The sequence below is a fragment of the Rhea americana genome, unplaced genomic scaffold (assembly GCF_003343005.1).
Source record: "Rhea americana isolate MKP2758 unplaced genomic scaffold, rheAme1 scaffold_210, whole genome shotgun sequence".
Lineage (NCBI taxonomy): Eukaryota > Metazoa > Chordata > Aves > Rheiformes > Rheidae > Rhea > Rhea americana.
Window position 1 is genome coordinate 1,441,963 of NW_028186259.1, and position 17,590 is coordinate 1,459,552.

The 17,590-nt window shown below is 43.7% G+C and overlaps 1 protein-coding gene across 1 annotated transcript; it reads right to left on the minus strand.

Moving 5' to 3' along the window:
• Positions 1–658: 658 nt before the first annotated feature.
• LOC146595917 (interleukin-17F-like) lies at positions 659–3,213 on the minus strand. Its single transcript, XM_085304866.1, has 3 exons — positions 3,187–3,213; positions 1,859–2,103; positions 659–896 (listed from the first exon to the last, which is right to left on the minus strand). The coding sequence occupies exons 1-3, from the start codon at positions 3,211–3,213 to the stop codon at positions 659–661; spliced, it is 510 nt and encodes a 169-aa protein (XP_085160992.1).
• Between the last annotated feature and the right edge of the window lie 14,377 nt (positions 3,214–17,590).

Here is a 17,590-nt window from a genome sequence, read left to right on the forward strand (position 1 = left end):
TGCTTTTTTTTAAATATAAAAACTCTTTGGTTTTTTATCATTCAAGTCAAGTGGGTTCAACTCTCTCTCAAATTGCTCTGGAATAAGTCAGCAATGGCTCCACTGAAGTCAAAGGAGCTGCAGTAACGTAAAACCAGAGCACAGTCAGAATCAGGCCTGGCAGCTTTTTTGCCAGATTTACACTAGAAAAGTTCTCTAGTGATSGCTGGAGGAGGAAACAGGTTTAGGTGATGAGAAAGGGAAGGACAACATGCAGGAGTTAGGACTTTTTGGTAATATTCCGATTAAAATGTATGATTAGGGCAATTAACTGCAGAAAACTTTCAATACTGTAATTCATTTGATTCACAGATCTGATATACKCTATAAGGAAAAAAACAAATTTATCTTTCCTCCCTCCCTGCAGGAAGTCAAAAAAGAAACAACCTGCTCTCCATCCCTCTCTCTTCCCTCCATCAGCAGCTGCAGGCGATTCTTATGCTACACCCTAAAAATKAACAACAGCAAGAGTCAGTGCTTTGAGGTGATTTGCTCAGGTTTGTACTGYGAGTGTCGCGTCGAATCCACGACGATGGCTGAGATGCAAGGCAGGCACTGGTGGGAGATGTCTGTAGGAACCACATCTTCATCCTGCTCTTACCTCCCCTGCTGGTTGGTCCTAGGCCTGGTACTGGATAACTGGGGCAGCACAGGTGCAGCCCACGGTGATGACCTTCTTCTCCAGGCGGTAGGTGGGCAGACAGCCCCGCTGCTCCCGCCGGAGGACGAGGATCTCCTGGTGGATGGGGACGGAGTTCAAGCTGTGGTCCTCCTGCCCCTGCGGGCTCACGCAGCTGGAGTGGCGGCACTTGGCATCTGCAATCACCTGGGGAAAGCGATTGGGGTCCTCGTCGAGCCTGAGGATGGGGACACAAAAGTCRCGGAGTTTAATTCACTTGCTGTGCTCCTGGACACAACAGCAGGATCTTCCTTTTTCTCCATGAAAGCGCCAAGGGAAAGCAGACACAAGCCATCTACGCATCGTGGAGCATCATATTATTGCATTAACTCCTTAGGTCTGGCTGGCAGACTCTTGCTTGAAACATGAAGGAATGACAAAGGAGGTAGCTTTTCTCCATCTAATAAAAGCAAAGWTGTTCTCTTTCTTTCTGTAAAAGTTTACTCAAGAATATGAATGGTGAAATAATAAAGCAAAGACAATCAGCTCTGACATAGCATTTCCCAAACTGATGAGAATATCTGACAGTAGCTATTCATACATGGAATAAATATGTTGGACTATGTATATGAATGGACTATGTATATGAAATATTTTATTTTCATTTTATCTTTTTTTTATATTTCAAGACCATACCATAGCCCTGTGCATTTTCATTTTGAAACAAGGCCAAAGAATTTCCCTATACTTTAACATTTTTAGAATGATTTTCTACAAATGGATTATATTTTAGGAGGCTAATACTTACATATTATTCTTCACTAATAAGAGGAAGGGAACTAGATTCATTACAGAAGTGATAATAAATGGACTGTTCCTTTATGTCTTTCTGATTTTAATTTCAGCATTCAAAAATATTATTTTTGAGGAAATTTCAAAGAAAAGAATTGAAAAGTAAAACGGGAAAACAGAAAATTACAACSTATTGACATTTTTTTCTTTTCCTAAAGGAATGATTCTTTGACATGATTATTATAAACAATAACGTTACTTTTCACTGCAAACAGTTTCAYTTGGAAAAGTTATCCAACACCAAAATGAATTTGTGTGTGCAAGCAGTGGTTGCAACAGTCACGGGAGTTTAGGTGTATGCTGAGAACAYGTCACTGTTCACTACAGAAATGCGTGTACAGCCATTACCTGTAATCCCAAGGAGCAAGCGACCGGTTCCTGACGTCATGGACCAYCCTAAAGACAGGATCTGAATTGCTGATACGAATGTCAACTTTCACTGTTGTCGGGAATTTCAGGTCCTTTTGGGTCAGGCAATCTTCACTAAGCCTTTCAAAGCCACCTCCTTTGCCGAGCTGAGGATGAACTGCCCTCACATGGGGCAAGCTCCTTACGGTGAGTGCTAGAACCAGCACCAAAAGCTGTAACCTGAGCTGGAAGAGAGATGAGTGTCACTGCTTCTGTTCAAGTGGGGAGGGTTGTAACACGAGGAGCCCTCCTGTCCTCTAAGCGCAAGCTCCACCTGGCAATTCCCATTAGTCATGAACAAGAAGGAGAAGTCTTGACTAGACTGGACCATCACTGCCAATAGGAGGAGAAGCATGCGAGGTAGAAGTCCTCTCCCAAATTCCTATGTTGCTGTGAAACAGCACTAGGCAGCAGGTGATTTACGTACTCTTATCTGGGTAAGATGGGCCAGCATGGGAAAGCAGCGCAATAATGCTAATAACACTGAGCATGAAGGGATGCTAAACTCGGATTCAGATTCTGACCCATCGTTGGCACAGCCCCAGGAAGAGCGTGTCTCCATAGAGCTATGCAAGGTCCTCCTCCAGAGTAAAGTATCAATGTCCCCTGATTTACAAGCTGGGGTAAGGACTCAGCTGAGCCCCATGCCTATGTATAGAAACCTAGGCAAGCCCTATACCTTCCCAGGCTGGAAAGGAGCCCAGGATGGCTGGCCACCTAGCAGCCAGATTTGTTGGATATGACTCTCTTCTTGATGAAATTTGAGATTCTTTGGCCATCTCCAGCAGCTGGGGTTTTAGGAATAAAAGATAGATAGATGCAAGGCTTTTAAGAAAATCACAAGAGGTGGCAATGTTGTAAATACAACTCAGGTTGAAATCCAGATTCACAGGCATTCACTCACTCATCCTCCTCCATTTCTCCCTTCAGTCTTCATCAATTTTGATAGTAAGCTGTCTGAAGTGAGGACTGTCTCTCCTAGATCCCATATACCGATACAGTAGTGCCCTACAGTAATAGATAGTCCATCCCCTCTCACACTAGGCTGGTGATGCCTTTCTGGTAGAGCTAGATACAGCTTGCCATGTCCATCAAGCACTGCTCGCAAAAGCTCGGGACAGAAAGCTAGAGAGACCTAGCAACTCAATCAGTTCCCCCTGAGACCAACCGTTGTTGTTCCTAGGTAACAGCATCATAAGATCTACATTCTRCATTTCTTTTACAGAAAACATTATATCTAAAGATTTGTACTAAATTTAAGTACTTACCATTGCAGTGTAGCTGATGAAAGCCATTGCAGCCTCTCTTTTGCTTTAAGTGAGCGCACGCAGTGGCAGAACACAAAAGCTCTCCTTCCTTGAGATCTCTCTCAAYCCGCTTGTGTTTCAGAGCTCGTCACGGGCTTTTTATAGTGAAGTTCAACCACTACCTTTCTTTCCATTGCAGCRTGTAGCAGGTTTACCTGACCCTAAGTTAGAAGCTGATATTTCATTTTCTAGCCCACTTCCTTCCATCTACCCCCAGAAAAGGGAGGGCAGATATTGTGTCATCAGAGTCCCAAATCAACCAATACAGTTTATTCAGACAGATAAAGAAGTAATGGTAGAAAACTAGAGRAAAAAAAATGTTCAGCTAAATTTTTTATTCTCTCCTCCACTTTTCTAATATTAATGTTCTCTCACCACAAACATCTGTGGATGTACTTCCATGTGCCTCACACAAATCAAATGAAAGAGGTCAGAAAGCTGCAAAGTCGACCACCCAAGAGCTTCAAAATGAGGGCAGGATATGAAACTACAAATTTATCTCCCTTTGTCTTAATTATACAATTTGCTCCCCATTAGCCTCACCTGGCTCCCCCACCCACACCCTCTGCTCACTGAGCCCAGGGGCTCAGCCCCAGGTCTCCAGTCCCTACCTGAGCTACATGGCAGGAGTGATAGTGTCCAGACCTGTCGCTGGACTTGACTCTTGGATGGAGTTTGGACCTGTGCTGTAGGTGGCTTGTCTCCTGAGTGGACCCCTAGAATGTACTTCATAGCCCATTTTGAGTCCCATCTCTGACCTTATCCCCTTGCTGTAGCCATGTCTCCAGCCCTGTCTCTGGCCTCATCTCCTTTTGCTCAAGACTGGACCTCCAGGAGGGACCCTGGACCTGCTCCATCCCCTCACCTCATCTCAGGCTACCAGTGGACCCTGTTACCAGGACTCAGCTCTGCCCACAGTGTTCAGATCCTGCAGGACTGCTCTCATTGGTGTGAACACTGCCCATCCTGGGGTCACCCTTGCCTCCCAGCTCTCTCATGGAGCTGCGGACCTTCACTTAGCCCTGACATGTCCATACTTGGCAAAAGAAACATGATTTTTTTTTTCAGTTTTAGATCACTTTTTTCAGTGAGAGCAATTGCAATGATCACTCTAACTATAGAGTCAGGCTGTAATTCTAAGTTCAGGAACATGAAAACTTTAAGTGGCCTCATAAAGACTATATTTCAACAAATTTTCACACCATCCTCTCATTCCATTGCTAAGAGTCTTAAAGAAACTTTTACAGGAACTCTAGAGTAGAAATACGTTAAAAAAATATATGTGTAACTATTTATTTTTTTTTTTCATTTGAAGGGCCTGAAAGGGCTGCATCACCACCACCAGAAGAGCGGTATGGTGATGGCACAGCCATGTTTTACACTCTGGAGTGTGGCATGGGGGCAGGTGGGAGCACAGGACCTGCTGGGGTAGTGCTGGAGCATGGAATACAGCAGAAGGAACAAGCATAGTGAGAAGTCCTCACTATTGCTTACAGGGATAAGTCCTTGGAATATGTCAGTAAAGGGGATGCCAAGACAATGAGATCACAAACAGCCCCACGTCTTTGGATTTTTTCGTTTTGTTTTTGTTTTCCAGAGGAAACATGTTTCTAAACAGAAATTGGGACCTCTTATGAAACTAGGAAGTTTTGTTCTTTTGCACTCCAGAAAATTCCAGCCCTTTTTTCCTATTTGACAAGAGCCTGGTTAAAAACACCTAAAGGGAGTGAATTCTGTTGCTAAGAGATCCATCACTATAATGAACAATAACCTCACCAGCGCAAAAAGACCCATGCTTCCTGCTCTTTTCTTCTTGTTAAAAGTACTGATTTTTTTACTGCCAGGGTAGACCAAGTAATGGCCCTCTGAGTCGTATCAGCAGTCTTCATAAGACTCTTACAGGGACAGCATCCAGGCTAGCAACCAGACATGTCTTTGGATGATCCCATGAAAATCCCACAGAACTTGATCAAAACACAAGCTTTTATAAAAACCTCAGCACGTACACATCCACGAGGGGCTTGGCAGAACTTAGCAGCTGAAGTCTGGATGAGATCAATCACTTTTCAATGGCTTTCCTGGCCTGCCTTATCCTCTGCTGTGTCAGCATATCACACTTATTCATTAACTTATGTATTTAAGTCCTCAGAGAGACGAAAAAGTAACTCTGCCCTTGTTAAGAATTCCCAAATCCAGTAGCCAGAGGAGAAGCCACCAAAGCTCCATGCCCCCAGGTCCTCCAGTAGCGAGAGTGAGCATGTATTGCCAATARGCACACACAYAAACATACATATAGGATATATATATGCATATATGCACTGCTGACYACACAGACAGAAACTCTCRGTGCTCACACAAAGGCAAACRGCATCAGTGGCCTTATCTTGTTGCCCTCTCTGGCTGATCAGGATGAAAGCTATTTAGTAGAAAATATAAATGTGGATATACAGTATGGATTCCCTGCAGTAACTGGCTTTAGACACTCAATGTAGGTGCCCCTCAATCCCCTGATCTCCCCATTGCTTCACGCACAGACACATACCTGCAAGTCTCTCCAGAAGCTGGCCCAGACTTATGACCTTACCAGTAGCCAGTGCCCAGACCCTCCACAGTTTCTCCAGCGACCAGCTTAGATCCCCTGGTCCCTCCAGTAGCAGTGGTGAGGCAAAGACTCCACCAGACATGCATGCCAACCAGCAGCCTGCTTGCATGTGACTGGCTCTTTCAATCCCATCCTTTCCGTTTTCCCGTGTTTGTTCCTTACCAATCTCCCTTGATCCTTCCCTTTTTCCATYTGGGCCTTTTTCCTAATCATTCCATAGTGTCTCTCGTGATCCTAAAATCCTCTCCCCAGCATTCCTTAAAGAGTCCCATATATCTGTAGTTTTTATGGTGATGTGTGGAGAGCCTCTCCTGTTGACTTTTCCAGTGAGTCTCTTACTGGACCATGGGCTAATCATCCTCCCTGGATAGCCCTGGAAGGAGCTGGGTCTGAGGCTCTGCTGGTCCTGATTAGGTTACTGGAGTTCCTCTGCCTGACACTGTYCCTCTGTTCCTTTGTGTTTATGGAGATTAGCTTTTAGTTACAGAATCTAAMAGTTCCCATTTCACAATTAAGGAACAGAAGCATGAAAATAAAAAGGGAARCAGGAGCAAGAATCCAACCTGGCTTTTAAGATGCACTTGCTGAGAAGCACTCTTTAAGATGCAYGCTTTTCACAAGCCCTACTTTAGAAATCTGGGCCCAGCTTTCTGTGCATATCCTGTGGCTTATAACAGCTCCTGCATAGAAGTATTCTTGAAGGATAAGGGAGAAGTCCAAACCTCTGTTGAGAATCCAGCTTTTGTCCTCTCCACYTACTGAAGCACATACACACCTTGCTTTTGTATCTTCTCAAGGAAGGAGTCCAAAGGAAGAACAAACCAAGAATCAGGCAGACATAAAAATGATGCAAAGCAACAATGATATAATCATGATCAGCATTATAAAACTCGAAGACGACTGCTTAAGCTTTAGTCCCATGTTCCCTTCCTGCGAGAAGCTTGAAGGCTTGTCTACACATGATAGCTGATCAGAACTGGGGGTTAAGTCATTATTTTGGAATGAAAGTTGGCTTAATTCTGAGGGCCACGTAGCTCATTTGATCAGCATCTCGCCGGAGGATACCCTGTGAGAAGGGAATATCCCCATGGGAGGAAGACAACTGGAGCATCGGACCTCCTCGCTCAAACTCATCAGTCCTCCAGACATACCATGCTTGTTGGAAAGTCAGGAGCCTCCTGCAAATTCATAACATTTTCAAGTCAGAAAAGATGCTTCTGATCACTGAATAATACAGGCATAAATCTTCATCAACAGATGCTTTATGTCATTGCTAGATGTCGTCACAATTTCGTGGCCTAGTTTAACAGACAGTTCAGAGACGAGCAACTCATCTCATGTAAAGTTTTAGTATCTCAGGTTACAAAGTTTGGTTGAAGCAATATCAATTTCATAACACATATTCCTTTTCTGACTGCATCTATAAATCAACAAATGCACCTATTGACATCTGGAATGTGGAAGCCCAAGAGACAGTAGAATTACAAGAAATCCACTCTTACAGCCCATAAATTGACTCTCTTTTTTTTTCCCCAATCGATTGCTTGCAGTAAAGGAAAAGAGTATTGTCATGAAAATGGATTTTGCAGGTACAAAGTGGAAATTGTTGCAGGTGATGAAGTAATGACGTTGTCACGGCAAATACAGGGTTATTAGTCCTGACCACCACTTTCCACTCACATCTGCTAAAAGATCTGAAAGAGGTCACCTATGATAGGCAATTATTAGGGAGGAAAAAACTCACAGTCTCAAACAACTGTCTGCTTCCATGTTGCAGGGGCTCAGAGCATGAATAGGGGTGGGGACATAGAAATCAAAGAGACGTTTTTAATTTTGCCTATGAGAATTCTCTTACATTTGCATTACTATAAAGATATTCATTATTTGCACTGTAGGATTCATCATACGCTTAGGTTAAGGTTTCTCTTAGGTTAAGGTTTTCATAATACTGCAGGGATATTAACCTTGCAACGTGAACAGTTTCATATTGGACTTGGTACTACATTCTTTTAAGCTCCTCTGAATATTTCAGCTTCACCTCTACAACTCAAGTGATACACCTGTATCACTTGCCAGAAAACATGGAATTACAGCTCCAAAGGGGACAGAAACCAAAATTACTCAGAAGCCTTTAAACGTAGGGGAACAAATCCTGAGCAAAGAACTATGATTTGCATTTTACTGACTTTTGCTGTTAGGCAAAGTAAGCACCGTTTCCCAGCTGCATCTCCACAGATTCACAGCTGGTACTCAGATTTAAATGATATGATCATTTTCTACTTTGGAAACCACTACTCTAAAGTGCAGGATGGACCCGGGAGAGTCTAGGGAGACTCACAGCTAGGGAGATGGTCTCTGGAAAGCACTCCTAACTCTCTGGTATAGTTGAAGAGGAGGCAGTATTTTGGGAGTAGGTATCTCAGCCACCTCAGCTGRATCACATCACAAGTTGTTCAGTAGCCCCCAGCAGAAAAGGAGTTAATGTGGCTGAAATTGCGACCACACTCTGGAYCCACAAAGCAAATAAATACGTATGCTTTCACAGTGGGCTCAGCAGATCAGCTGGAAGCACAAGCCCAAGCTTGTACCTCTAGCTGCGTGATCTATCCTAACTGTTTACCCCAGGTTTTTCCCTTCATTACATCAGATATCATAAAATTATTTAGACGGTTTTGTAGAAAGCTGACTGTACGGATCCGCCTTTACCTCTTATTTGGTTTGCTGACAGTGCTTTATCATGCCAAAAAGAAGCATGACCAAATCACAGACCACAACCTAGAAACATGAACTGGAAAAAGCAAATTCTGAGGGGAAACATGGTTGGCCAAGCATGCCACAGATGTCAGTAGCAAAAAACCTCTGAAGGGGGCCTTCGGCATGTATTGCTCCAACACGACAGCAACCACAGCTCTGTGTCACCACAGGCAGCCCCCAGAAGGGACAGACAGCACCGTGGAGCTCCCTCTACGGGTAACGGTAAACCTCACTTTCATCTACCACTCTTGACTTGGCTTCACACTTTGGCCAGAGTKGTGGGTAGGGTGAAAGGCAAGGACTGATTAAAGCCATTTGTGCTAACTCAGGGATTTCCCTGTTATTTCTGCACCCTGAGCACTCACCCATCCCCTTGGGAGATAGACAAACAGGGCATTTAACGTGTAACAGCGATAGTCTTGCTGAGAGGAGGGTGATAAAGATTTAGGAGAGATAAGACCGAGGCGCAGCATATTAAATAAGGCCCTAGAGAAACACCGCCTACGTCTGGTTGCATGACCCAACACTGTWTTCATGTCTCTGGTGTGTGACGCTGGTTGCCTGACAGATGGGGCTTCCTCGGGTGTTGTGCGAGAGCACTGGTGGAAAGACTCTCTATATTGGGTCCTTCAACCCAAAACAAGGGTCAGGTCCAGAACTGGGACAGCTGTTCTCACTCCCATGCAGCAGAGATTAGAGTGGGCAAGTTATTAAGGCTTGGTTTGAGAGGAGGCGACAGGGAAGGTAAGAGACAAATCATACTGGTTGACTGTTGGATTCGCTGGCCCCGAACCATTATTTTTATTACATGTGATCTTYAATTTCATAATTGCCTCTCACTAGAGGCAGCATTTTCCCCTTCTCCTGCCAGAAGCTGAGTTTTATGTTCTTATCCATTTTCCAGGATTAATCTAACAGTTGGGCGCTGGTCAGGGTGTCACTGATGTGACCAGCTTTGTTATCTGATTCTTTCCCACCAAGGTAGGTTGTAGTCAGCATATTATCAGAGGCACTCTGGGGAAAGCCCAACTATATCTTTCTCACATACAGGCTCTTTCTTAGACAATCTAGGTTGCACTTGCACTCTGTTCACTACAACCTAGCAGGTCTTCCACAGATCAAGCTCCCAAAGCTATGGAGGCACGTGGCTTCCTTTGGTTTCCGATCGCTTGGACAGTCTGGATTCAAGCCCCTCCATAGCCAAATCAGAGGTTTGCAGAAACGCTGTTCATTTTTGTACATTGGTCAAAATGTTTCCCAGGTAGTGTAGGAAAACAGGTTGGAAGGGATCTTGAAAAGGAGCTTAGTACATCTGCCCCTGCCTGCTCAGCCTCAGAGTAGGAGCACTTTTAGCTAAATCTTTCCTGATCAATGATTGTCTAACCTGTTCCTGAYGATCTCCATGAACAGGGACCCTACAATCTCTCTGGGGAACCTCCACCTTCCTTTATTGATAAAAAGCTTTTCCAGTTGTCAGATTCAAATGTTTTATGCTGCAGTTAAGCCCATTACTCTCTTCAATGGCCAAGRAGAGCAGCTTATTTCTTTGAAACTACCTTTGTATAGTTTGAAGATTTTCATTGCATCTTCCCTGAGCCTTCTGGTTTCTGTATGACCTCACTTTCTCCAGACTCTGAGATTTCCCWGCCTCCTCCTCTTCATTTTCTCCTATTGGCCAACATCTTTCTTAGAGTGTGATGCCCCAAATTAGCCACCTAGGAGCCTAGGAGAAATGAATGAGGTGGAAGGATAACTACCTATGTCTTTCAGACTCTTCAACATTTTATACATCCCAGTATATTGTGGTCTTCACACCAGCATGACACTAATGGCTCATGTTTAGATTGTGATCCACTGTTAATGCCAAGTCTCTTCCTAAAGGACTATTCTCTCCCTATTAGCTTCCCATCTTCGACGAGAGCACTTCATTTATCCTACTTCAATTCACAGGTTTATACATGTCTTTATTGAATTGTATGTTATTTATTTCATAGCTTTTCCTCAGTTCTAGCTTTCTCTTTCAAATGCTCATCACTCCTCTCAGTTGTCTATCTTCTGCCAATGTCAGTACGAATTCACTCTCTTCTGTTATCCAGCCTATCAATCAGAGTGACTAGTGCTGGACTGAGGACAAACCCCTTAGAGATCCTGCTCTGTTCATTCATGATATTGCTCTCTGAGAAGGGTTTTTCCAAGCAACTATTAGCCCATCACTTGATACCTTCATTTTTGCATCACATTTTTAGCATGCTATGAGTCAACGAGCAATAGTATCAAAAGGCTTAATCACATCAAGATAACACGCATACGGTTCATCTCATAACCACAAAGCCTATTACCTACAACAGGACAACATTTGTTTGGCTTGGCATAGTTTGTCAAGTAGTTTGCTATCTTTTTATTGCATACAACATTAGCATAATTATTTGTTCCAGTAGCTTTCTGGGAACTACAGCTTTCCCCTTTTTTCCCTCTACATTTCTCTCTTTTTTTTTTCCTGGTCTTTCTAGTCTTCCATACCTACCCTTCAAGATTTCCCAGTAGAAATCCAATGTACTGGTTCAGCTCAGGTGATATCAGTCACCTAAAAGTAAGGCACCTTCAGCTGATCTTAGCAACTTAAGCTCACTTTAGAGTCAACAGAGAGGAATGGGCACAAATAACCTCGACTCCTGCAGATGCCTTGTCAGGTTGAGACAAGTCCTATCTACATCAGATGAATCTTGACCTATAAAAAYATGAATTTTGCTTCATCAAATTTATGTCTAATATTATATCTTTAAGACACAGAAATTCTTTCCTTAGACTGTCTATAGGATCCATGATTGTCCATGGGATCTTCCCTATTGCCCCCGACAAGATTACTCAAGCCAGTAAAACTATAAACCTGAAAGATGGCAAACTTTATTCTATTCTTCCTTTCATGTATTATAGACTCTGTTGTCATTTTCCTCCATCTATCCATTTTCAATCAGTTCTTACCTATCATCAAGAATGAAGTCTGATAATGAAGTCCCCTTGCTTTTGCCAACACCAATAAGAGAAAATAACCGTCCATGATACACTCTAGGAGCTTGTAGTTTGTGTCTTGTGCTGTTCCTTGCTCAATAAAGTTCGGAGCAGTCGCACTCCATTCAGTGTCACCCAGTCCCAAACTTTGGATGATTCTATCGGTTATTCAGAAAAGACTCCAAAGCTGATCTTCTCATCCTGAAAGCTAATAACAGACACCTACCATGATGCCGTGGCACCAGTACATTTGGAATATCAGGAGTAAGGCAAAAACCTTTGATATAGTCACAGTAAAGACTTACTTTTTCACTTCTGTCTTTTCTGAACCAGCTTGACCTTTCTGCATCAATTTTCTAATTATGTGTGTGGGATATCCCTCCGAAAGCTCCAATCCTCTGCCTTCATTTCCAGTAACGTGCRTTCTTTGTTGTTCAAGCATAGTCCATAGGCTACAAACTCATACATACTAGCTTACATATTAGTAAATTAAACAGAGGCAGAATTTKTTCTCTGGAACTGAAATCAACTTGCAGGTCTGGCCACATCTCCCAGCCTCCAAAACAAAGTGGTTATATCAAAACTTCCTCCTAGGAGTACTCGTTGGCCCATACAGATTCCTGAATCATGGTCAAAAATTGTTCAGGAGAGGGTCAGTTGATCCAGTCAAAAACTGTGCCAAGTACCAAGCCATTAATATAGGCAGGTGAGTTGCAATGCCCAAGTCTATGCCCTGGCATTGTCCAATTTACTAGTGCAGATATAGCTTCAGTGCCAAGACCTAGATTACCTCTGATAACATTGCAGACTCTGGCTCGATTCCAGAGGCAGAACTAGGTAGGCAAATGGATTCTCCCTCTGGCTCCCACTGACACCTTTCAGGAATCATAGAATAATTTAGATCATAAGAGACTTACGAAGGCCTCTGGTCTGAACTGCTAGTCAGTGAAAGGCCAATTTCAACATTAGATCCAAGTTAGTAGGGATGGTTGTCATGAACTTCTCCGGCTTTGGTCCAGGTCTTCTATATGCAGGGCTAGTTGAACACATCTTGCCAGGACAATTTTCTTAACTTGATGGATGGCAAGTTGATGATACTCCTCCACCTCCTGCTTCTTCCTACTACTCTCCCACCCACTACTACAGAGAGTACCAGCCCCACATGGCATCCTTTGTCTGACCTCTCTGGCAGGGAGAAGGAAGCCACATGCCTTTTTTTAATCCAAAACTGATAACCTTAAGCCCTACAAGGAACATTTGGGGGCACTAGGCATCCATGGACTGACCAGCTTGGTTAATTTACCTCCAAGAATCAGGATTGTTATATTATATATATATAAAAAACATATAAATATATATAAATATATATATATATATATATCAGGAAAGACTCCCCTCTCCAAAAGGCTTTAGGATATACTGAGGTGACTAGCAGCACACAAGAGTGTAGATAGCTACATCCTACCCTGGCAAGCAAGAGGATAATAATAATAATAAATAAATAAACAAAAGCCAGAGATTTACCTACCCTGGAGCTCCTCCTGGTGTCTTGTTATGGGAGGTACAGTATTAGCAGTCCTCACAGCTGTAAAGACATGGGGGAAAAGGAGCAACGGACATACTAACTGGAGAATGGGAGATGACTCCACAGAATCAYCCTTTCCAAATGCCTTTGCTGCTCTCAGTTGTGACCTGCTGAGAGGACAAACCTGCAAAAGTCAGCGAGCAGTGGGAAAAGAGCAAGGGAACAACAACAACAGAAAAACCCACTCCTGCAGCAAGGCAATTTCAGAGCAGTAGAAACTATCTAGGAGCTTTTATAAACCCCCAGGTACTTTTCCAGGAAAGAAAGGCTGTTTTGATGCTGTAACTCTCCTTGTTGTGGTCCAGGGAAATTATTTACAGGAGATGGACTAAACAGAAGAGGGTGTTTAAGAATTCATGATGACTCAGAAGTATTGCTAACAGTCAAGCTCACTTGATAGCTATTAGCAGGAAGATTGTTTATCTTAACACCAGCAGCTTCGTATCAGGTCCTGTCTCTCTCTTCCCAGAAAATACAGGGCTACCTCTACTGTCACTTGAGGTAAGCCAGCATTGTGTGACCATAGTGGCCACATAAATGCTAATAAACTAAACAGTGCCAGCACACAGGCCCAGATACTGCTACAGGGTCGTCCAAACTGCTAAACGTGGCCACTGGTAAAGGCTTACCCATGCCAGCCAGCACTCTCTTGGACATGGTCCAGCAGACAGCACAAGACGTGCTGCTTACCTGCTTGCCACYTCTTCTGTCCCAGCGTCACTGCCACCATCAACCCACCCCTTGAGTGGTTTCTGCAAGCGCTTCTGCACAGCCAAGATGCCTCAATTCAGTGGTTTGAATGAGCCTAGATGACTTCGCAAGTTTGGRGTTTTCCCCCTAAAACCTTTTATAAAGCTTAGGCTCTAAAGAAAACAGTCATTGGAGGGTTTTTCCCCATATCATCTTCACAGTTCAAACTGCACAGAGGGCTGAYGTGCTCTTTAATCTGGGCTGGTTTCTTCCTCTCTCTTATCTGATGTTAAAAAAAAAAAAAGAGTAAAAATGTTTAATTAACTTTTCTCTAGAATTTTGACTCCCCACTTCCCCAGGTAGTGCTATAGCTGTGGGAACCTGGAGCAAATAAATACATTTTTAATTAAAATTGTTTGGTCATTCTTTGTAGACGATCAAAACAAAGAAAGATTTGACCAACTTGTTTTGAAATTTAGCCTTGTGTACCTTCTCCTTCCTACTTCCACCCTCTCTCATCTCCGTGATCCACATCAAATCAGTACCTTCARGGGTAGCTCTGCTGGGGACACTGCAGTTTGACCATAAAATACATGCTTTGATTTTGACTTGAGCAGAATTTGCAAGTCAAATAACTAAACTTTCTACTGAGAACAATCAGTAATGGATGACCATATCACTCTAAAGACTAATAAGTATTTTCTGCAGAGACTGCTGAATTTGTTAATGCAGCTGCTTAACKTTTTTGTACCAGCTAAATAAACAGAATACACCCACAGAGAATACCTCCCACTTTGTCATTTGTTTGGAAAAAAATCTTAYGATACATCAGCTCTAAAATAGGAGAATCATTGATTTCTTTTTCTTTGTGGGCAGGAGGACACCGTAGAGATCAAGGGTGGCTTTTAAGGGGTATATTGCAGGTGTCCCTCAGCGAGGAAGATGCTACACAAACTCTTGTTCAAGTTTGCAAGCACCTTTTACACATGCTCTTTTTTTGGCTCTTTACACAAACTAGTTTTCTGCATTGTGACTCTTGACATAAGGCTTTAGCAAAGGAGTTCTGGAGAATCAACTTGTGATATTTCAGTATATTTCCAGCCCCATGTCCACTTCATCGCAGAGCTGGAGGTTACCATCTCCCACTGTAAGGGAGAACCTAAACCAGGAATAGGGGTAGGTTTGAACAGACACTATGCTGGGGCAATGCCACAACTTTTAAGGTCCAAAACTGGTCTGACAAAACTCTTATCAGTGTGCAGTCTGCACTGGAGGAGCTGAGCCTCTCATCCCATCACTAGGCACCACCGAAAAGTCTAGCTCCATCCTCTTTACATCCTCCCTTCARATACTTGCATACATCGATAATATCCTCCCTRCACCTTCTTGTCTCCAGGCAAAACAGTCCCAGCTCTCTCAGCCTTTCCTCCTATGACAGMTGCTCCGGTCCCTTCATCATCTTATCTTAGTGTTCCTTTGCTAGACTCACTCCGGTAGGTTCACATCTTCCTTTTACTGAGGAGCCCATTACTGTATCCAGTGCTCCAAATTCAACATCAGCAGGGCTGAGTAGAGGGGAAAGTTCACCTCCTTCAACCTGCTGGAAACCCTCTAAGGTAGCCCAGGAAGCCTAACATAGTCCATCTTTATGGGAGATGGTGTCAAAAGCCTTACGAAAGTCAAGATAAGCAATACCCACGGTTGTCCCCGCATCCAACAAGCCAATYGTCTCATCATAGAAGGCCATTAGGTTGSTTAAGCATGATTTCCCCTTCGTAAATGCTTGCTGACTATTCCCAGTGACTTTGTCCTTCATAGGCCTGTAAATATTTTTCCAGGATTAGTTGCTCCATCACCTTCTGAAGGATTGAGGTGAGGCTGACAAACCTGTAGCTTCCAAGATCCTCCTTCCAAGATCCTCCTTCTTGCTCTCAAAGATAGAGGTGACACTGGTTTTCTTCCAGTCCTCAGGCACCTCTTGTGCCTGAGGGACAAGTATGGTTCTTCCAGAGGTCTTAAGGCACTTGGGTCAGACCTAAATAGATGGGCCAGACAACTGGTCCCATTATGAGACACGACTCTCTACTGTTACACTGCTGGCAAGGCTCGGCCAACTAGTCCTAACCCAGGTGCGTATGAAGACTTGGCAGGGACAGAGACCCTTTGTAGTACAGATGCAGCTACTGCTTTTGGAGAGGAAAAAGATTAGCTGTGCTGGCCTGGGCCTCAGGGTCTGAAGTCAGGCCCTGGCATGGTCTAGGTTACTGACAACGTAACAACTGCAGTATCAGAACTTTGATGTCTTTGTACAAGCTGTACTTCAATTGCTCTTAATTGTATTTTGGGGAAAAAAAAGAACAAAAAACACCTATACACACCTACAAACACACACACCTACACACAAATCCCTCTTACTGATTTTAATGAGGCTGCAGAGCACAGTGAGAGGCCCAAGGCTGAGGCTGCCTGATCAAATCTGGATTTTGATTAGAGCGTGGATCCTTATGCCAGAAAGTCTTGGAAAAAGCTCAAAAACTTGTAGATGCAATAAGTAAGCCTTGAGTTAAAACTGAAAAATAAACAACCAGGGATCAGYTCTACTTCAGGATGGAGGGCACCAGCTAAAGAAATAACAGTTACGGACCTCTGGGACCTTTTGTGGGTGGCCCTGCTCCAGTTCAGCTCCTTTGAGCAACTTCAGCCCGGATAGACAAGGTTAATGGTAGATTTCTATCTGCATTTGCTGGATTTTGTTTATGACTGCAAGTTTCCTGCTGTGATGGCACAGTTTAAAATCAAATCTTACTCAAGCTTGATTCAATCTAAGAGAACAACATTTACATGCTGCAGAAAACACCCAGGTACACTTGGCCCATTGCTCCTGCCTGGAGAGCATTGCAGCGTGGAGCTCCCATGGGGTTGGCAATGCAAGAGCCAGCCCCTAGAAGGTCAGGACAGGAGTTGGGTAAGAAAACCACCCAGATGGCACAAGTTGTTCTATCTGTGTGTTAACTCCCATTCAGTCTCCCATTTTGAGGGCCAGGCACTGACCACAAGCCCAAATTTACTCTGCAGAAACACAATGCACCCAGCAAGACATTTAAGAGACTGCAAGACCCAAGTGTATAAAATCCCCTCTAATCCTGAAAATCTGCTATCACAGCCACGTTGGGAACGAGGGGCTCGGGAACAGGATCTTTGACTCAGCAAGTCTGATCCGTTCACAGAAGAAAAGGGAATGCGAAGCCCTTCTGGAGGAGAAGGGGGGTCCAGCATCCCGAAGCTGGCAAAGGCACAGGGCCCACCGCCAAGCTCCTTCCCACGCCGTCGGCTCACCGAGGCCTTCACAAAGGCACTGCTGTGGGAGGACATGCCCTAAACCATCTCTGAACCCAGAGGGGCAAGCAACCGCCTGAAGGCTTTTTATAGCAATGCAGGTCCTCATGAGACAACCAAGTCTCATGCCCAGAAATGGGAACAATCTAAATCCAAGTAAGCAGTAAATCCTGGGAGAAATAGTATCTAGACATGTTTTATTATTCAAGTAAATATTTATGGCATCACTGACACAGAAAAGCCTAGGGCAGAYACTTACACAAAGGAAACGGGGCATGTGAGCTATACAGACACCCTGAGACAGGCAAGGACCACAGCAAACAGCCTGTGCTGCTCAGGGCCTTTTCTAAAGGTTAACTTTAAATTCACCAGGACAAAAAAAAAAAAAA